At 41.0% G+C, this 23,126-nt stretch overlaps 1 protein-coding gene across 4 annotated transcripts in view; it reads right to left on the bottom strand.

Annotated features, from left to right (window-relative positions):
- Window positions 1–23,126, bottom strand: part of zfhx3b (zinc finger homeobox 3b) — a 275,668-nt gene that overhangs the window by 3,844 nt on the left and 248,698 nt on the right. For 3 of the 4 annotated variants that reach the window (XM_055213083.2, XM_055213077.2, XM_055213070.2), the window contains 5 exons: window positions 20,099–20,206; window positions 9,528–9,661; window positions 8,915–9,115; window positions 5,703–5,826; window positions 137–5,599 (listed from right to left, as the gene is read on the bottom strand). In XM_055213083.2, the coding sequence (XP_055069058.2) occupies window positions 137–5,599; window positions 5,703–5,826; window positions 8,915–9,115; window positions 9,528–9,661; window positions 20,099–20,206 (6,030 nt within the window). The remainder of the gene's footprint in view (window positions 1–136; window positions 5,600–5,702; window positions 5,827–8,914; window positions 9,116–9,527; window positions 9,662–20,098; window positions 20,207–23,126) is intronic. The other variant, XM_055213090.2, reaches the window with a different exon arrangement.

Raw genomic sequence — 23,126 nt, 5'->3', positions numbered from 1 at the left:
GTTACAAAATAATAAAAAAGACAATGAGTAGTCTGTAATACAGATTTACTATGTAACCTTACAATTGTTTTTGCGTTACCATTTAAGAAGCCTTAGAATTATTCATGTTAAAGAAATTTGGCATGAGATGGCATACCTGAATTGGATGAGTTAAAGCCTGGAATAGATGGACCACCAACACCTGGCAGAAGAACAGGGGGAATCCCTGGCAGATTTGGATAACCTGACTGAAGGTTCAAGGCTTGCAAAGCAGGCGTGTCAAACATCCCTTGTTGCTGCATGGCTTGTTGTTGTGCTAATCCGAGGACCTCATTAGCTTTCTTGATACGATCCATCTCCTGTTGCGCCATTAGCTGACGAACTGTTGCAGGGTCAAAGTACTCTTTCTCTTTATCAAGCTGACTTCCAATGGTTTCCTTTACCTTGGAGATGTGTTGTTGTGAAAATATGTGATCCCGCACTGAGAGGCGAGCACTGTATTTAACACCACACAAAGTGCACTCTGTCTTGGGTCCCTCGTAAGATGTCTGGTTGATACCGAAGTGCTTAGCCATGCTGAGCTTAGCCTTCTTTTCTTTAGCCCGAGCATTCTGAAACCACACTTGAACCACTCTCTTTGGAAGTCCAATGTCATTGCCAAGTACCTCACACTCTAACATCGTTGGAGTCCTGTAATCATTGAAGCAAGACTTGAGCACCTTAAGCTGAAGATTAGACATCTGTGTACGGAAGCGTTTTTGACCAGGCCTGTCTCCACTATCAATGCTTCTACTTCCAGAGGCTCCTGGGCTTGGTGAGCAAGGGTCAGCCAGACTAGATGTTTCACTATAATCGATTATATGTTCATTTTCAAAGTCTTTTGTGTAGTAACTTGTTGCAGGGCTCACCAGTCCTGATGACATCTGTTCATCGTTCTCAATAGAGGGGATTGTGCCCCCAGACTTAGAGAGAAAATCTCCACTATTATGGCTGTGCTTTGCATCAGCACTGTCATTGTCCGCATTTGCCTCATCACCAGTGGTAGTATCAGTGATGGCCGTGTTCACTGACGAACAGTCATCATTATCAAGTTTATTCTGATCAAAGTTTGTGTTCACTGAGGAAATGGTTGGGCTTTCAAAGTCTTCCACTCCCTCAACCTTAATAGAAGTTGGGCTCAAAAGAGCCCTGGGAGACAAGTCCATGTTTTTGCTCACAGGTGACAGAGATGAACATTGGGCCTCATTGCTAGAAGGGGCAAGATGGGAGTAGCTGGAGATATCCAGAGGGTCCATCTTCAACTGCATTGCCTCTTGTTCGGGTAACATACCGGAAAGTGTCAGACTGTAACCAGCACGTTTAGCCTCATGCCAGTGCCGTGAACGAATGTGGGCCTCAAGGGCGGTTTTTGCTTTAAATAGGGCTCGGCAAAATGGGCAACGACGATGGGCCTGAGCTGGACCAACAGCCCGAAACTGGCCTTTTCTTTCTCTGGCTCTTGTGTTTTGGAACCATACTTGTACCACACGTTTTTTAAGCCCCACCTCATGAGCAATGTGGTCAAGCATCTTACGAGTAGGATTAGAATCGAGCAAATATTTCTGGTATAGAATCTCTAGTTGCTCAGGCGTTATGGTGGTTCGGAGGCGCTTGTCTCTTTGTGGCTCCTCTCCGCTGTTCATGCTGTCACTTTCTCCTGGACTAGTACCTGCCTTTTCCTCCAATTTTCTCTTTAACGAGTTCATAGTGGACGTAGGTGTTGATGGAGACGTGGCAGAGGTGCCAGACATTTGTGGTATTGCTCCTGCAAGGAGCTGGCTAGTCAGAAGAGGATTGCTAGGATCAAATAACATAAAGGACATGTCCATTGAGCGATCTAAAAACTGAGGATGAATAAACTGATTTTGGACACTTAGAAAATGAAGCTGCTGGTGTTCCTGCCAATGCTCAAATGAAGGGAAGGCAAGTTTGCACTGTTCACACTGGTATGGGATCATTTGCTGGGCCAACTGCTGCTGTGAGGCAGAGGCTAAATGGGCATTTAGGGCCATGTGGGAACTCTGAGAGGTCTGACTGGTGTGTGAAATGGAGGGACCACTATGTTGTTGCTGTTGAGAGAGGGGAGGCGAAGAAAGTTTAGAGTTCTTTGGGACCGTATGAGTCTTTTCCTCTCTTTGTGGCCTCTGCTGTGGGGTCTCAGATGGATGACTGGTTTCTTGTTTCAATGATGTCTGCTCTCTTTGACCCAGTGACGCTTCTGCAGAGTGTTTTGATTTCTCTTCAAAAGAGTTTGATGTGTTGGCAGGTGTGGCCTCCTCGTTTTCAGATGATGAGATGTGAGAGAATGAAGGAGGAAGAGGGCAGAGACTTGAGGATGAGGGCATTGGTGTTTGACCTGATGACCCAGAAGGTGTGTAGTATTCATGCGAGAGATCAACAGAGTCCTCATTTTGGCTATCATACTGCCCGTCTTCTTCCTCATCTTTGTAACAAAGCTTCTTTTGGTGTTTAATAAGGTCAAATATTCGCTGGAAAACCAGGCTGCACTTCTTGCACTGATAGTTTAAGTTGGTGGTACGAATGTATCGGTCATTGGATAGCTCGCGCCGATCGCCTTCTTTACTTCCATCTCCTTGGTTTTCATAATTTTTACGAGCTTTTTGTCTGGCATTTTGGAACCACACAACGATGACTCGAGTTGGTAGGCTCAGAAGATTGGACAACTGCTCAAATTCATCATCTTTAGGATATGCATTAGCATCAAAGAAATCCTGCAGCACCCTCAGCTGGTAGTCTGTGAACCTTGTTCTTGAGGATCTCTTATTTCCATATGATTCATGTCTTTGAGGCTCAGGAGAGGGTGGTTTTGAATCAATTTTGGGTTCTTCCAGAGTGGTAATTGGAGGGTTGTTGAAGTTATAAGGTGAGTCTTTGTTGCGTTGACGCTCTTTGAAAAGAGTGTTACGGAACCAGTGCTTGATGACTTTTTGAGGGAGTCCTGATTTATCTGCCATTTCCTTTATTTGTTCCTCATTTGGAGAGTTGTTGATATCAAAATATTGGCGAAGCACCCTTAGCTGGTCATCTGTGATACGGGTGCGGGGCCTCTTATTCTGTTGCTGCAGCATGGCGGGGGTAAGCTGCTGTTGGTACAGCTGGGCCAGATCAGTCGCAAGACTGGGCTCCACAGCTGACATTTGGCCAGGAATCTGGGAAGGCAATGACTGCAGTGACATGGGCTGCATCATGAGTGGAGAGAAAAGGGGGAGATCCATGGACATTGGAATTTGAGTCATTGGAACTGAAGGTTGTGGGGTTGGAGGAGTTGGTGGTGTTAGGGTAGGAGTAGTAACGGGTATATTTGGTGTTGGTACTCTTTGGGGAGGCGGAGGAGGGGGTGGAGGAGGGGGTGGCGGTGGAGGAGGAGCAGCTTCAGGTGTCTGAGGTCTCAATGGGTAAAGCTTGTCATACTGTTCTCTGTAGTCTTTGGCAAATCTCTCTAGAAATCTGAATGGAAAGAAAGCCTGGTGGATATGCTCCTGGTGACTCTTCAGGATCAGTATGTTGGAAAACAGTTTACCGCAGGACTCACACTCCAGTTTTTCTAATCCTTCGATAGGGTCAACCACTCTGGTGATACCACCGGGCCCACTTGATCCAGATATGGAACCTGTTGGCTTTCTTTGTGCTTTTTGCTTGTTCTCATTGTACTGAATTACTAATTCAAATCCAAAATTTTCCAATAAGGCTTTGGTGGCATTTCCTCGAGCATCTGAGGCAATCCTTGGAGGGGGAAATCCAGAGTCATGGTTTACATTTACTACAGTTTGTGGAGTATCTTTCTTATCTTTGGACTTTGAAATGTCTGAATTATCTTTTGCAGCATGGTCCTCTGCTTTATCACTAATTTCTTTATCCTTTGGAAGTTCTCTCTCTTTTTCACTGTGAGGAGAGGGCTTTGGTTTTTTGTCTACAGGCTGAGAAAGAGCACTCTGTTGAAGCAAAGCCATTTGGCTTGAACCCTGTGAGTGGGAATGAGCTTGATGCTGTTGCTGTAGGTGATGGTGCATAAGTTGCTGTTGTAAGCAGCTCTGCTGGGCTTGCTGGGCGGAGTTTTTCTGTTCCTCCAACATTGACGCTGCAGATGCACTTAAGTTCAATGAAGCGCTACTCAAGTTCATTTCTGGATTCAACTGAAATTCTGCCCCAGGAATGTAAAATGGAAAGAGAAGTTGTTGCTGCTGAAGTGGGAGAAGAGCATCTGTTGTCATAGGGAAGTGCTGGAGGAGAGGGTTAAAGAGCTGAGACTGAAGAAGAGCTGCCTGCTGGAACTCTTGTTGGAGTTGAGCCTGTGCCTGTGCTTGAGCTTGGGCCAGCTGCTGCTGTTGTTGCTGAAGTTGCTGCTGATGGCTCCTTGAGGAAAGCATATCTGCAAATTTCTTCTTTTTAACATCATGATTCTCAGAAGGGGAGGAATGACAAGCTGAGTTGCCCAAATTCTCAACACTGTGAGAATGACTCAGATGATTACCTCCTAGCAAGCTCTGCACTGTCTGAGCTCCTGCTGGAGAACTGCTGCTGTTGCTGGAGCTGGTGATCGTGTTAGTGGTGGGAATAGGGCTTGGGGTTGAAGTGCTGTTGGAAGTGCTTCCGCTTTGGCCACTGTTGCTTACAGAGCTAGAACTGCCACCAGCTGCTTCAAGCTTTGCTGCCCTGGCCTTGGTCTGATGAAGCACAGAGCGCATGTGAATCTCCAGTGTAGAGCTTTGACTGTATGCTACATTGCATGTGCTGCACTTGAAGGGTTTATTATCAGGGCTGCTGGTAGGTTCTGGCTGGCCAGTGGTGGATTCTTGTAGGGCCCTTTTGACTTTGTGTAAGTGAGACACTGAGTTATAATGTACAAGAAGAATATTCTTTTGAGTAAATGACTCTTTGCAGACTGTGCACTTGAAAGGGCGAGATGGATCTAGAAACTTCTCCATAGTAAAGTTGGGACCTTTCCTAAATGGCAGGGCTCGTTTTGGTTCCGATCCAGAGTCCTCTTGCAAAGATCCAGAGTCACTGCCAGTTGGACTTTGCTTTTCTTCTGGATCACTTTCTTCTCCTTCCTTCTCATCATCAAGGAGACCACCCTGGTCCTCTCCGAGTGACGGATCACCCATTATCATTAAATCTCCGTTCATTAGTAAACCTCCATAAAGCTGTTGGATGTCAGCTTCACTCAACTCCAGGTGACTGGTCTCCAGATGCTTTTTAAGTGCCTGCAAGGTCCTGAAGCTCCGTTGGCATAGACAACACATTGTGGCTGCACGGATGACATGGTATTGGGAATGCAGCTGTAGTTTCTCTATCGTCTTGAATGCCAAACTACACTGGTTGCAGCGATATTTGTAGACGTGACGATCGGAAACAGGCAGTTGGGGCCTTTTATTGTGGACCTCGTTGAAGTGCATCTGAAGGGCATTTGAGGATTTAAAGACTTTGTTACAGCCCTTTTTCCAACAGAGGAAAGCAGTGTCATCTTTTGCAGGCTGTTGTTCCTCAAGAGGAGACTTGCGAGCTTCAGCTGTGTCTGCGGCCAGACAAACTCCTTTCTCAGACTCAACATCTGCCACTTCTGCAATCACAAAAAGAAAAAAATCTTAACATTTCTGATTACAGATGCAAACATAGGTCTGTGTGTTTAAAAATCTGTCGCCTCCAATGCAAAATTTTCTGACCTGTTTGCTTTTTAGTGTCCTCCGAACTTGAGTTGGCCATGGACTGAGGTGTGTTTTGAGAATCCCGTTCTGGTCCAGGAACTGGGATGAACATGCTTGCTGGCAGTACATCTGAAGCTGCCACCTGGAATACAACATAAGGTGTGTCACATTAATTATAGTTCATATATAATAACCGCTTCAATGCATAACATCTCAAAAAATGTAACAGACCATTGTCATACATGCTGTGTTTGTTTGGGAAGTGTCTTTAAAAGAAAAAGGTGGTACAGGTGAGCGACGGTTAAATATTTTGATCTCATTTAAACTAACTGACAAACACATTCATTTTTAGACTCACACTCTTACACTTCATTGACCATCTACGAAATTTGCACTTGATAACTGATGGTGTTTTGTCATGCTCTGTGATAGTTAATGCAGCCAATTAGTGTGATGGGCTGAGAGGTCTACCTTGGCAAACGCTTATTAAAACAGCCTAATTAAATAAGTCTTCCACCTCATAAAATGTGCATCTCATTCCAATAGAAAAGCATGGTGCACAGAAATGCCCTCATTCAACCTGGAATTCTGGGTAATGCAACTACTGTCAATTTCTGGATAATGATCAGCACTCTTTATTTAACATACAGGGCTCATTAATAAGTTTTCACTGCAAACCAGAGCAGTTATAATCTAAAAAAAATGCTAATTATTACTTAAAATAAAGTCATTAATAAAAACAGATAAATTTAAATGCCGGTGGATGGTGACCAAAACGTTTCGGTTGGATTAATTAACAAAAAGTATGTTGTTGTGATAAATGCATCAATCATGCATGACTGACAGCCTCACATTCTGTCACTCTCATTAAAAACCAACAAATTCATTAACAGACTCCTATTTAACAATAATCAGATATTGAGACTGGAAAAGGTTAAGAGGCAAGCCACTGTCTGCTTCTACAACTAAACAATCAGCCACTCTTATTGTGCATTACAATGCCACCAAACTAACCTATCTGTACCTAATCTTTGTGGCTCAGTTCATTCTATCCAAATGTTTTCACATCACAGAAGACAAATTATGACCCAAAGGTTGCTTCCTGACACCTCGGGAAGTCTTAAAAACTTCTAATCACCCAATGAAAAATCTCTTTGACCATGTATCAATGAAAAACAGTCAACAGGTCCCTGTTCACACCTTTAATTTCTATTGGATTAGAGACAGATTTTCAGCTTTTACACCACATCCCTGAAAGTGTTAAATGGTGGCGAGCAGTGTGGATAGTTCCAGAAACAAAACATGCCAGTGATTAACATTACAAAGTGAACTGTTTCTAGACAACTGCATCATTAGGCAAAGAGCTCCGAGTGCCGAGAGTATCCCAAGGTCACTTTTAATTTGGACCGTCTAATTGGCAAACATAGTTCCAAATGGCTATCATCTAGCCAGGCTCAGAATTAATGAAGCACAATTATTTTCATTACCCCTATCTTAGACAGACAGAACATTAGACAGAGAGTGAGCGGGGAGGGGGTTGGAAGGGTAGGCCATGCGGGAGAGGACAAGAAGAGTGCATCTTTATGCAATGTTTGCAAGAAATAAAAGTCAACTGATTTAGAATTCATTAAGCCCGTCTGCCTGACACGCCGCACAGGATGGAGTACCTCCCGCTATCTCGCGCTACTTGTAAAAAAGGTGCTGGTTTTAATGTGCATTGTATTAGCTCTGTTTCTATCACGCGCCGCACTTGTACGCCACTCGGTGCGTTATTACCTCTATAAAAGAAAAAATATTGCCGTCTGGCCTCTACTAATGTGTTCACCGTTTGCTTTCGGCCCGGTTGAGTGGAGATGCCTTCGGAGCGATCGGCCAGCGTGCGATTCGACTCCACGGGCAAACTTAAACGCAATTATTTCGCTGCTGAAATTTGGTGAAAATAAAAGCATGAAAGCAATAATGTCCCTCTGTGGTCTCGGTATGAGCTGAAGCGGAATAAGGCGAGAGTATTCACTGGAGGGTCCGACGGAGAAGTGCTGCTGGAGGCCTGAGCGCTATGAAAGGTGGAAATACTGTAAAGGGGATGATGTAAGTATTACTGCAGTGTCTGGAATACAAATCACTTTGGTAATCACTTGAGACTTTTATAATTTCTTTACTAAACTGAGAATGAAACATTTTTCCACCTCCTACAAACTGATTGTTTCTCGTGGTCGCCAATGAGATTAAATGGACCTCTTTTTCTCCAACAAAGCTGATAACTAAAAGTAACAAAGTTTCCCGAGATATGAAAGAGCACACATCCACACTAAATGCAGGAAGAGACACTATACTGTATACGACTATAGCCGTAATAGTACAATAACCTTTAAATACATAGGATGCCCAGGGTCCATGTCAAAATGAAATTTCCTTTGGTCATTTTAATTTAAAACACCACAGTTTTTCAATATTTTACCATGTTTTACCTCAACTTAGACAAATTAATACATACCTATATTTTTTCAACGCGTGCATTTAGCCTTTGTACAGTGCATTGTGAATATGTTAGCATTTAGCCTAGCCCCATTCATTCCTTAGGATTCAAACAAGGATGAATTTAGAAGCCTTCCATGTTTTCCCTATTTAAAGACTGTTACATGAGTAGTTACATGAGTAAGTATGGTGGCACAAAATAAAACACGGTAAGAATTGAAGTGCTGCAAACTAAGTGCTCTTCCGCCATACAATATAGTTCTCATTTTTTATCCCCTTAAAAAAATCCCCACGTTTTATTTTGTACCACCATACTTACTCGTGTAACTACTCACGTAACAGTCTTTAAATAGGGAAAACATGGAAGTGTTTAGTGGCTTCTAAATTCATCCCTGTTTGGATCCTAAGGAATGAATGGGGCTAGGCTAAATGCTAACACATTCACAACGCGCTGTATCAAGATTAAGTGCACGCATTGAAAAAAGATAGGCATGTATTAATTTGTCTAAATTAAGGTAAGAATATTGAAAAACCGTGGTGTTTTTCTTTAAAATGTCATCAACTAGACTGAGGAAAATACAAGCCATACAATCAGAGTTCCTCAAAAGCAGTGAGTAAGAATCGTGAGTCAGGATCTGTGGTGCCTGATGCGATCACTACTCAACGTAGAAGGCAGCTTTGCGTGTTAAAAATATAGTTGTTTACTCCGAACAGAGCCAACATAAACATTTCCTAGAAATACTCTATAGACTTACAGTGGATATCAGCTTGTCGACGCAGTCTGGTGCCACACTGTGGAGATGGGTGAGATGAAACTGCAGGTGGACCTTGTTGTTGAGCATGTCCTGGCACAGCGGGCAGCGAAACATGGGCTGCACCGAGTGCTGCGTCATCACGTGCATTCTGAGCCGATTCAGGTCTGTGTTGCTGAACTTGCAGTAGGGGCACTGGTACATCTGTACAATGAAAAAAGAGAATATTAGCTTTCTGGGAAGAGTGCTGAAATCAAGGGCAGATCAAGACTCGTCTCCCTCCCATGCAGCGAGCAGTGGGCTACTCTGAGATGCGGATACTTCAAAGAGCTCTCATCTGTCAAATATCATATTGATTTTTCACCTTTTGCACAATTAGCAATGCAGCAAAAAAGACCGAGAAATATCATATTTTTACAGAGATAAAACCCACGCGTGCATAATTCAAAGAGGCCAGCCACATTCTAATACTCTACATTAAAAATGGCTTAGAACAACATCCTGAGATGTTTTGTTAATTAATGGGCACAGTTAATGAGACCTACATGCCTGGGGATTAGATGAGATGGGTTTGCATCTACTTTAGAAAAACACTCTGCATGAGTTTCTTTCATACCTGCTCGCCACTGCTTTTCTCAGCAGTCTTGGGTCTCTTGGATGAGAGGGGGCTTTCGGATGACTCTGATCTTGAAGAGGGCCGCTTGACGGGGACCGGGGAATCCGTCTGTTCCCTCTCCGATTGGCTGGATGCTGTCAAAACAAAAACAGAAGCAACGTTGTCAGAAACCAAACACAGGTATGCGTCATTTATACATTTGACATTTATTCAGTTAGCAGACGCTTGCAGCCAAAGCTCATTACGAATGAGAGAGGGTAATAGTGTCTAAAGAAATGAAATGCAGTTAAACTTTAACCACAGTAATCCAGTACTGTACAATAAAAGCTGTTTAAAAGCCTTACATAGAACTATGTTAAAGGGATAGTTCACCCACAAATGAAAACTGTGTCATCATTACATTAACAAAGATGTATATTTGTATAACAAATGAAGGTATTTTGTAAAATATTTGTAACCAAGCAGATCTGGGGCACCAATGAATTTTATAATAGGAAAAAGAATGCTATAGAAGTCAATGGTGCCCCAGATCTGATTGGTTACAAAACTGTTGAAAATATCTTTATTTGTGTGTAGTAAAAAAAGGTTTGAAATAACTTAAGGGTGAGTTAATGATGACACAATTGTCATTTTTGGGAGAACTATCCCTTTAATGTAAAGCATACTTTCCCACTGTGGTAAGTTATGATTTAAAATATAAACAATTTAAACATTATTACAGTACAATGTATTACAACACAGCAAACTGCAGTTGCATAGCAATTATTTACAAATGAGACCAAAGATAATTTAGGTAACTACAACTAAAACTCAAGTAGAACTACTACAGATTAGTCAACATAACAACGGTGCAAACTGAGCTTCAAGTATTGTGCATTTGTTGGCATGATAACTGCAGTAATGTTCATATTGCACCGAACTGCGTTTTTCCTGCGAAACTGATTTATTTTCTATTAGTAAGCTGCTGTGGTGCAAAGCTTACAAGCTGTCATATGATGATGAATTAACTGGCATTAGCTTAACCTAAAGTTAATTGAATGTTTAAACAATGTATAGTCGCCGTCTGCTTAGAGATTTGACGTTACTTTTAAATGCAAAACTGGCAGGAAACTGAGTTGCATGTGTTTAGTTGCGAATGGCCTCAAATACTATAGTATATCCGTGGATGCAGTAGCTTTCACTATTGTGGTACGGTACAATACTGTAGTGTTGCAAATCAATACTGCGTCCCATTAATCACACTCACACAGATATAAACTGCTGCATTTTATATAAAGATGGGAGTATCATCTCTTTTTAGTGCAATATGAAGTATTTAAACAAGAAAGAGCCAGGCCGGTAGATAGCTCAGGCAAGCTGTTTTCTTCTCCATACCAACTACTCTTTCAAACGCTCCTCCCATGGCACTTAGAAGAGGCAGCGTTGATGCTTTGATGGGTTGTCTCTTCCTATGTTGGATGTTTAGGACATCAGACACCGACATAGACATCTAATCAAAACATTAGTTTGCCACGGTGAGCAGCTTTAGGATGCATCTCGCAAGATGCTGTTTGAAGTATGGCGATGGGATTCGCCTAACCTGAGAAGAGTCAAATATACCACGGGCAGCTTCACGCGGTATCAAGACGAAAGTGTTGTGTTCTGGTTCATATTTTAATTCTTTTGCACATTTTATTGAGATACAAAATTACACTGCCTTATGCATTTGCATCAGCTAGCAAAGCAAGTTAGCGTCGGCTAAACCGTCAACATGTTTACAGTTAACTACACAAACAGTAACATACATCTGGTTTAATAACTCCGATGACCTTTGAATAGAAAACTATTGTTATTACGTAAGAAGATGAGCAAGAATAGGAGCTCAAGTCATTGTATTTGCCATGCAATGGCCAAGCATTTGTGACCCTGCCTGAAAACCCATCTGAAGTATTTTTTTGTGATTTACCGTGACACAAAATCATCCTAAATACTGTAACGAACACTATTGAGTAAGGTCATGTCAAATCCAAGTTTTATGCTCCTAATAAGATTATGAGACTTTAGCATGATTTTCACAGACAGGGTTACATTTATGTCGTGCCATACTTGCAAAAAGTGAGTTTAGGCACATCAAAACTTATCGTTCTACAATAATGCATAAGAAATAGCACATTTATTTAATATGTAAAATAAGACAATGCATATATTCCAGTGAGAGGCATATATAATGCTAGCTGCTGTCACTGGAAAGTCCAATGTGTTCAGACAGCGGATAAAACATTTAACACGGCTAATCCTTTTAATGCAGTCTGCCTAGCCATTAACAATGCGTGGCGTTTCTCCATGTTCTGTAATCACACATCAAGGCCTGACAAAAAGGAAAAGAGCTTAGTTACCCAGCATGCATCTGTTTATAAAAAGAGAGTAGAGAAACTAGGTGTGGCAACGCGGAGGCATCAGAGCACCAAGTAAAAATAATCAGCTCATACAAGAAGTAAATCCTAACTAAGCCAAAGAGGAGTCGAGCGTGGAAAAGAATCCGTTGTGAAACTTAAGACGACCTCTCTCTCTTTCTCGCCAGACCCATAACGAGGCCATAAAGAGTTAAATTTGGCATGATTTGTCCAGTCCTGAAAGGGCAAATTGAGAGTTGGGGATTGTGGGGAAGGTCAGGTTAAGCAGGGTTGACCATGTGCCTTGGACAGACATTAAAGTGTCGGGTTCAATCACGCCCGGGGCAGCTGAGTTCTGGCTTTGGTGAGGGGGCTTTGCTTTGGGGATAGCTGTAGCTGCCTGCTGCGTCTCCAAGAGACTTCACCAATCAGCCACTGCAAGACTATTAGGTCCAGTCATGGCCAATCCCATTAGACACATCCACCAATAAACAAAGGAAATGTTAAACAAAAGAACCTCCCATTCGTTGCCATTAACCTTTACTCTCACTCCAGGAACTGTCCTTCTTGCTATACACCTCCTACTGACACCGGCTGTACAATGGCTCTTCCTTTCCGTACTTGAACTCTATTGAAAAAAAGGACTGATGCTATAGTGGGCTGTGCTCTGACATATGGTTCAAACGCACTTTCGGCGTGAAAATCACAAAAAATGCTAGCGGGCAACTTATCAAAAAATGGCTGGCGGCGAATGAGTTAACCAACATGTGTATACTTTTCCTGTTTTTGAGGCTTTTTTAAGGTAAGGGATATGATTTGAAAATTCATAACCAGGATTCAAAAACATGTCCTGCTGTAAAATCACATTGTGCTTTGCAAAAAGACTTTAGTTAAGTATGATTATTTGTAATATTGTATTATTGGTACTGAATTATTTAACACCGACTTCAAGAACAGAAACTGAACAAAAGATTTGGTAACACTTTGGATACACATGTATTTACTACAGTAGTAGCAGTTAATTATGCATAATAACATGCACCTAACCCTAAACCAAACCCTAATCCCAACCCCAACCATATAATAACTACATGTTGTTAATTAATATTACTCAGTACTTATACTGTATAATTATACTTTAAAAAGGATAATTTAAAACAAACATGAGAAGCTTCCAGGTTACACTTTAAAAAGTGTAAGAAGGTTCATTTGAATTGATTATGGTTTGAAGTTGCAACAAAACTATTCAATATTTCTTTCAATGTAGTTATTCATGTTTAATTACAAATGGGTAAAGCACAGTACACAATATTGGAGTATTATTTGCAAGTTTTTCTATATGAATTGTCTAATTAATATTTTTAGTGAGTTTGGGAGCAGCTGTGTGCCGTAGGCCTGCAGCACGCGTGTAAAGGGGAGGGCGACTCGCTGCCTCCGGGCACAGCCTCACCTCGTCACGGCCTGTTAGGACTCCATAAATCTGATCAATTGTTGGCTTTGAAAAGACCCCCAAAAACCCACTTCTGCCACCAAACCGCCGTGACTAAAGTCCAGCTACCGTATCCTGTTTTCTGTTGTCAAGAGACAGTAAAGGCAAGCGGGGAAAAACTCGCCGCACAGAGCATGCTGGAACAAAATGGAGACTGATAAACAGGCACGGAGACTGGAGTGTAGGTATGTGCAATGCACTGGCGTTCGCCATGGTTGACATGGATCAACATCCAAGCGCGTCAGATCCATTATTAGAGACCATGACCAGAACCTGATAGCAGGTGTCTCTCTTTACCCTCGCTCTCCTGATCTTTGGGTTCAGTTTGTGAACTTGGCTATGACTAAAACTACAGCTCTGCTGTGTTTAAAGTGGAGAGTATACTTGTGGCCAAAAAATATGGGTTTTGAATTTATAGAAAAGGTGACCTGTTGTCAATATAATACCAAAATACTAAAAATATTAAATGAGATAAACACAAAATTTGCAATTGTAAATTAACTAGGGATGCACGGATACAAAAAGTATGTGTCGATACCAATATTCGATAACTTTGAATGACATCTACCGATACCGATGGATTGCTTTTTACTTCTCGCATCAAATTATAAATGTCATGAAATCCTAGAAAGTCAGTGCATACAAACTGCAATTCTGTTTCATTGCCACCTAATTTAAAATAAACACACAGTGTGATCTCTGATGCGTTTTTCTGCCCATATGTGCTTTGTTAGGATAAAATCTGCTGTTTTAAAACAATCAAAAACAGCTTTTATCTGCCAATAATGATTATAGGTCGATATATGCATTCCTAGTAATAACGCAAAACAATTTTTACTTTAATTTTACAAAAAAAAGATCAGCGGTTGTTGAATTATTATTATTATTTGCTATATATTATATATATATATATATATATATATATATATAAAAAACAAATATCATTTGATATAAATTAGGAATGGGAAACGATTAATCGCGACTAATCGTTTGCAGAATAAAAGTTTTTGTTTACATCATATATGTGTGTGTGCATGAATATGTATATATAAATACACACAGATGCAAATATATATTTAAAAATATTTACATGTGTATATACATTTTTATATTGAAATAATATATATTTTATGTCATTATGAATGCTTCATGTATACATTTTTTTCCTTAAAATTATATATGCATGTGTGTGTATTTATTTATACATAATTATTATACACAGTACATGATGTAAACAAAAACTTTTATTCTGCAAACGATTAGTCGTGTTTAGTCACGATTAGTCGTGTTTAGTCACGATTAATCGTTTCCAGTATAAAACAGCAAACATTTGCTGATAAAATTTGAATCAAATAATTATAAAACAAATATCTGCATATACAAATAATAACAGCCAGAAAGGAGTCAAAAAGAAGTCCTTTGGCCAAATACTGAATAAACAATCAAAGCAAATATACAGGTATTGACCCATCAATAAAGTGTACTTGGTACTTGAGGGACGCATAACGATCATATGTGTGTAAACTGTGTATTATAACTTTTTATAGATACTGTAAATGCACACACATGCGTGTATATATTTAAGAAATGTTTACATGTGTATATACACATTTGTATATTTATATATAATTTATGTTTATATATATATATATATATATATATATATATATATATATATATATATATATATATATATATATATATATATATATATATATATATATATATATATATATATATATATATATATATTTTAATTATACATGCATGTGTGCATATTTATATATACATCATTATTATACACAGCTCACACAAATATGTGATGTAAACAAAAACTTTTATTCTGCTATAGATTAATCACGATTAATTGTTATGCATTCCTAGTACTACTACCTTCTGTACACATGCACGATGCATGTATAACATTTATGATATACTTCATTACCAATACAATTCTTTTATTATAGTTTTTTTTTACACCACCATCAATGTTTTGGATAATGAGGAACTACATCACACTGCCTATGTGTGCAGTTTTGCCCTCTTTATAAAACCATCCTAATGTAGTATCTGTACATCTGACCTCAATTCTAGCATTCAGCAGTAGACTGCGCTTGCAGCAAAGCCCACAGAGACAGCGACAACGCCCCAACTTTCATCTGACATCACAAAAGCCAGAGGCAGAGGAGGGAAAAAGTCTTAAAAGTCAATTAGGTGATTATTAATTCATGGGCCTTTTCCGTAAGCGGGAGGTCTTTGTTCTGGAGTGTCCCGTAAGTGAATTGGACTTTGGCACCTTCTCTCACCTACTGGAGCCGAGCAGCATTTCTCAGCCAGCCAGAAGAGAGGAACGCTAGCTTTCTCGATCAGGACAACATGCGAGCGTGAGGCTTATGCAAACAAGCGCGTATTAATGCAACAAGTCCTGCAATACACAAAACACATGTAAAAAGCTGCCTTTGGTGGGGTTCCTGTATACCCTAAATGCACTTTATTCTGTACAACTGTATGTGGCGAATCCATAAATGTGTCCCAAAACATACATATGCTGGTGACCAAAGTTGGTCTTGTATCCATTTACCTTCTGTCTTACTATGTCATTATACTTTATTGTTTACTACATGTTTATTGTTTAGAAAATGTATAGTGAACAATGCAAAAACGCTCTATAGAAATACATTTTAATTTGCACTCAGACATCTCCATGACACTTTCTAATCCATGGTATTTCCAATCCAAGTCCCTAAGCTATCCAACTCTTAATTTGAAAGAGCGATCCAACTCCTTGGTGCTACAAGTCATTCACTTTTACCTCCTCTTACAATAACTGAATATTATCTTATTGCACTCATTCCCTCCTTCTTTTTAATCTGTGGGACCCGTTGGTGCCCTAAGCAACAAAGGGCCATATTTCATTTCACCTCATATTTCTCAGGTAATTACTCCGCATCAATTAATTTCAAATAAAGAAAATTACAACCGAAGCCTAACGCCGACGCCACTCCGTATTGCGGCTTATCACATCACAGCTCCCATGGTGTATAACCCAATATTAAATGAAAGGACCACCACTGCGGTTCGGCAAAGGAAGAACTCGTGTAGGCCCACAGGCGTGACTGCAACAAAGACAAATTTGAAATGAAGAAATTAAAAGGAGATATCAATTAGTGGACAAGTTATTAATCTTCTGATGGCTTAGTATCAGCCAACGCTGCAGTCACCTTTAGAGGACACACACATGCAACTCTCTCAGGACGGCAAGCCAATTAGAACATAAGAGGGGTAAAACTCATAAACACAGAGTGCTGGCTCACAAACAAAGGACAATTTACAGCCTATTAGTCTCCACGACAAAAAGAATTTTAATTTAAGGGATGACAGGCTTTTAGAGGACATTATGAATATGCAAACACATCCCACCCTTTTAAAACGGCACAGATTGATGTGTCGTTTTAGCGAGCGGCATTAGAAATAACTAGTGTGACATGCTTTTCAGATTATTTCACTACCCAGTAAATTCATCTTAAAACACTCTTAGGATGATGCAATAAATACGGCATCATAAAAACGATGACAGTTTTCATCTGTATGTGCGGTATTTCTTCACCGATATTCATGCAGTCAACTGACAAACCTGACAGCTATGTGTGCATTTACAGCGATTATAGCGCATCACGCCCCGAGCCCCAGCCTTCTTACATCAACTCTGTAAAATCTATTGATGGACATCAAGGCCATGGGATGGAAACAGCTCTGCTGTAATACACTTCTCTGCATCCAGGGGGTGCTAATTATTTATGCACACATAGACCGGTCTCCTATGCATCCAATCACAGATATATATCAACTGGAACTTGTTTGAATGTATATAAGGCAAAGAGATTGGTGCAATTTGAAAGGCTGCCGTGCTTGGGTCAGGTGCGGCTGACCTGCGGCACATTATTTCTTACCCCAGTAATTTGAAAGTTGGGGGTTGAGAGGAATTATTCATAAACCTGAGCACAGCAGAAGCCCCATCCTCACAATCCCTTTAAATTTATTTTAAACATGTCAAATCATATTGTGGTCACCCCTTCAAGCATTTAAGTTTATTAACAAATCCAGCGATTCTTCTCCATCGCTCTCTTCTATACATTACTCAACCTTCCACGGTATCCATTTACATCCCAATCAACCCCAAAAGATAGCGATTTGCTTTTATAAATATTTTATAGATTTATTATTAGATATGCCCAGAGCGCTTATTGGGGAAGGTAGCTTCAATTTCAACATTCCCACCATCATATTTGCCGCTGAATAAATGGCATTCTCACGGATCTCCGCATTTTTTCGTGGCCCTGCTACGGACTGTCTTTTTCCGTGGCATTCTCACGGATTGGTTACTCAACTGCTTTTTCCTATTTTTAAACTATTTTCGCATCGGTTTAGGGTTAGATTTGGTGTTTGCGTTAGTATGTCACTTTAACTATTGGTTTATACTATTTTTTCTGCTTTATTCTTTTATATTTTCTAAACTTTAAACAATTGTCACCTGGCGTTGGGGTTAGAGTTGGGTTTGGGTAAGGATGTCATTTCATGTAAATCTAACCCTAAACTGAAGCGAAAATGGTAAGAAAACAGGACAATACAGTTGAGCAACCAATCTGTGAGAATGCCACGGAAAAAGACAGTCCGTAGCAGGGCCACGGAAAAATGAGATTTCGTGACGGAAATTCGTGAGATCAGGCTGTCCGTTTTGCTTCTTGTGTGTCTATCCACCCTGTGTGTTTGAGACCGCCTGGTTGTTTATACTCAAACCTGTCCCAGATGACACGTCAAACAGATGCACATTCTACAAGAACCCTCTTCTGACTTGCACCCAATGCCATCAGTTCAAAAGAGTCCCGTCGGATTGGTTACGGATGATGCGTTTTGCCGGCTGGCATTAATATGCTCGTGCTGAGTGCCATCTGTAAAACGTATTTTGCGTTTTCAATGTTTGCAAGACACTTCAATAACGCTAATGACAGATCCTAATAACAGACCTTTAAGACGGCGTGACTCAAATCCGCTCGGATACATGCCTTTTAATAACAGGTCGGCCGGACCCGGCACCTCACTCTCAATGCACATTCTCAGACGAACTCCAGCCAAAACAAGAGCGCGTCTGTTTACTAAAAGCATTCCAACGCTCTCGAGGCCGGGTTCAGAAAGCCTCGCCTAACGCCGTCTCGCATCGGTCTGTCCGTCAAACGTGAAAGCTAGCTAGTTTTAAACAAGATTAGAGAAGGAACATAAAAGAGCTTCCATTAAAAGAGCACCAGTATGTTAGATCACAACACCACCAGGTTTCACTTTTCCACCCCCGTCACTTCTGCCTCCTCTCCTCAGACATCAAACGGCACGCGAGACCTGGCTCCCTAATGCACGCTATTTTTAACTAAGCGTTTCTAATAAGCTGCTGGGAAGCCTGTAAATTTTTCATATGCAAGCACATCTTTCTTTTGTGAAAACACAGAAACACACTTATTTGGTGATTAGCAACTGACAGGGGGAGGAAAGGAATTGAATATTCTTGTATGGAATCGCATGCCTTTCAGAAAAAAAAGACGCCGGGCTCCTAACGCGCGCAGTCGTCGTCTTCGGCACCACAGGTACGGCTGAATTATTAATCAAGCAGCTCATTTTAAGTGCTTTATTTTTGATGTGTTAAAATATACTTTTAGCCATTTTCAGGCAGGCGATGCATATCATTATTTCTCCCCATCAAAGCCGAGTGGCACACGCTCCGAGTGCACAAACAACTCGGCCTCATTTAAAACGAAAGTTGAAAATCAAAGACGCTTTAAAAGATGAACTTTTTTGCTGCAGTTTAGAAAATTTAAAAAAGAAAAACACGGCATATGCAAAAAAACTGCAATTGTTTTTGTCATCGAAGCAAATCGCGTGCAATCGAGTCAACTTCCTGACACGTGCAATCCAATAGCTTCCAAACCAAGTTTCCAAAAATCGATGGCTTACCCAGGGTCCAAACTATACACGCATGCGCACGTACGGTGGGTGTAGCATGGATGGTTGTGACATCCACACCTCATTAATCATTTTTATGGCCTTTACTATTTTGATGCTCACATCTCAAAATTAGATCATGAGACTTCTGGATTTCACAAACTTCCTGTTAGTGCATGACACATAGGCACATATGACTATAGATACAAACCAGAGGCCATTTCTTTCTCTCTCTCACCTAATGCAACGCACGCTGCAGGCCGTCGCAGCTTTCAGGACCCATCAGCGGCACGGCAATGTACTACACTTAAGCCTCCACAGGCCTCTCTCCAACACCCCATGCAGCCCACTCTCCCGTTAAACCACACCTCTCCATGAAACCTGACACCTGCACCTGCCACAACCCCCACCTCCCCGTCTACAAAACACTCCTATCTGATAGCATTCTTCAGAGGTGTGTGTGTGTGTGTGCACGGTCACATGTGTTTAGACACATGGTGTAACTCTGTATGCAGGCCCTAACTTGTGTTTTTGTCACTTGACCAGATTCATTGCAATCAGGGATGATTTTCCCAGGGGTTAGAAATGAAATGTTTCATTTGTGGAAGTCAAAAAGTAAATGGTGGTGTCGAATGAGCAACACGGACGTTTATGCGAGTTGCTCGGTCTATGTGAAGTTCTCACAGTCCCCAAATAGATAGTGAATTAAAGATAGGGCTTACCTGTCCCTTTGGTGAGCTCCCTTTCCCCCCCACTGTCTCTGCCTTTGGTTTGGTCCTCTTGATCTGTGGCGTTCTCACTGGCAGCCTCCACATCCTCACTCAGCTCTCCTGAAGGGGGAGGAGAGGATGGGATATGTAAATCAGCACTCTATCAGAATTGGTGGAGGCACTTAAAGGGACGGCAGCGTTTTTTTCTATAGGAGCGTGCAACAATTACATTCTCTGACAAGGTTATGAGACAAAGAGTGCAGGCGCCGCACTCCCTTAAGCTACTACGCTGGACTATTAGCATAATGGTTTGGTTTGGGTATGATTACAATTATAGAAAAAAATACACACTTTCGCTCATGTATTTATTTTCATCTTCACTTTGCCGAATTATAATTTTCTTTCTTTTTTAGCTCATAATGTCTTATATGTGTGATGCCATTATTATAGAGATTTCTTTTTAAACATGCTCCAACTCCACAGTTATATTTCTTCATTTATGCAAGACCATGACACAAATATCTTTATGGCTTCCTCTGTTTAATTCGAACATAAAACTGCAGCAAACCGCACACATGTGGTATAGACATACGCACATTTTCCACGGCGGCTCCGAGACAGGAAAAATAATTGTGCGAGGAGCGGGTTTCAGGAAAGAGGAGAGTTTCTGTGCATTGCTCTCTCTCTCTCTCTCTCCTTTCTCCGGGCGTTCATAATTACAGTCCCTAACTGCAGTTCGTAGCTAGGCCTCTTACCAATATTGGGCTAAGTTCATTTTAAAAACCCAAGGTAATATGAACCAAAAAAAAATCATAAATATTTAAAACTCAGCCCACAATTCATTTTATTTTGCCAAGTCAAATGCAGAAATCCCCTGTAACCATCTTAAAAGCCCCCTGTTCAATATATTAGGCCATTTAAAGGCAGTGAACTCTCTACAATGGATCTCCAATAATGCCATGTGTAAGTAACGAACAGAAGATGCTGAAAACAGATAATAAAATGGGCATCAATCCTTTTTATTCCCACCTCGTGCCCCCCGAGCACCCCCTTTCCGGAGCCGAGCTTGTTTAAAAGTACCGTGGCTTGCACGCGCGAACATTGATTTTGTAACAGTAAAGTCGGAGGCAGTCAATAAGCCTTATCAGTTATTACACAAGTCAGCTAATTCTCAGCAAATGTACTTAAATGTTCTTTTGAAAATGCCTCCCGCTGCACTCTGCACTCAATCAGGTGGGTTATTGATATATCGACAGGACAACAACGGCCACTGAAATATCCTGTTCAAATATTCATCTGCACGCTCAAAGCAAACTTAAAGATCGCCGCGCCGTGAAAACACTCGAACATTTAACGTAAAACAGCTTTTATTGTCTGATAACTTTCTAGGCACTCTGGAAGGGACGCACGGTCCCCACCGGCTCCCAAAGCAGCCGTCGTGCGATCCATTAAAGTTTATTCTCATCAGTGTTTGGTTTCTACAACTATTAAAGTACAACCTCTATCCATCATTCTTCAAAAGCACTTTTTTGGGTCGCAACATGAACGCGAAACGGCGTGTTTAATAAACGCCTCTGCCATAACTCTCTCGCTGCGGGTAATACATCAACATCTCGAAACATTTCCATCCCCTTGACTTAATGTGCTACAAGAAACCATTTACGTATGTGTATGCGCGCACGCAGCAGTTAAAACCATTTACATCCACGCTTGCCATGTGTAATTCTGCATTTTGTTGCGCTCTTTTAATTATTGATGCACCAGGAGGAAACACAACTGGGCCGACTGTTTGCCAAAGCCTACAATCGCTGTGGTTTCCGCTGTGGCATTCTGGGTAAAGTAATTACATCTGAAAACATCAGTGTAACACCACACAGTCTTCCTCGAGCTATGATGTTATAAAACTATGTGTGCTATGCTAATTCACAAGGCTTTTTTCTTTACTGTAACTGCAATATCTCCAAATGAACCGAGGAAACAACAAGCAAATTATTGAATTATTCCCTACGCAAGTATTTGAAGGAGAAGGTGTTCATAAAGGTGTCCTAAAAACAACTCCAAAGGTTTGTATTTGCTTCATCTCATCACGGAAACAGGTGTAGAAGAATAGCGGTGTATGGATTATACGGTTACACATTATTACCCAAAGCCCACGCCAATTCTGTATGTTCAATAAAGGTACGCAAGTGGAATAACTAGCTATATATATATTTATATACACACACATATACAAAATTTCACAAATGTGCGCGTTTCTATTATGTTCCCAAGGCAACGGGCAATTTTTTCTGTGCGTAACCCAAAATTACTCAGCGTTGGGCTGAGAAATGGCTTGTAGTAGGAACTCAAGCGACTAAAAAAAAACCCCACTGCAGTCTAAATAAATCCACCTTCACCGGGCTCCTGGGAATTACTGTGATATGAAACTAGAAGCTGCCAGATTACAAAATAATCCCTAGGTAGATTTTTACACCTCTACAAGAGCCGCCAGTGCGCCTAATTCCTACCCACACTTCAATCCCTCTGCACGGAGCGACACCGTAGACGCCGACACGTCACTTCTTCATTTACTTTTCTAATCAAGATCTTTACGCTGACCACCCTTCCCCCTGTAATATGTAGATAGGTAGACATTTAATTCCACCCATGGCCGTGTGTCCATGAGGCAAATGAATGTGCCTATTCCTCATCTCTCGTACACAATGATTAAACCCGGGCCAGACATAATTAATAAAAGGTCAGAAGTGGCCTTAAGAGTAGGCTTCAAATGAAAGGACCCACCCAAATGAAGTCATAGACCGGCCTTGGAAATAGATTAAGAGGAAGCACTCCAAGCTATGGCGATAGGCCATTCGCTAACCCAAATCCTAAAAACGTAAAGGACAATACCCTGAAGGTTACCCACGTCTAATTAATCGTCCTCATTAACCCATCCTCGTACGCCGCTATTAAACTTTTGCCTTAATCTAATCACGCCAGCAGAAAAACCCTGCAATCACAATGCGTGTCTGCTCTCCGAGGAAACACAACATTAACAAAA

Source organism: Misgurnus anguillicaudatus, chromosome 21 (assembly GCF_027580225.2).
Source record: "Misgurnus anguillicaudatus chromosome 21, ASM2758022v2, whole genome shotgun sequence".
Lineage (NCBI taxonomy): Eukaryota > Metazoa > Chordata > Actinopteri > Cypriniformes > Cobitidae > Misgurnus > Misgurnus anguillicaudatus.
Note: the sequence above shows the minus strand (reverse complement) of the source record. Positions and strands in the feature narration are given on the sequence as shown.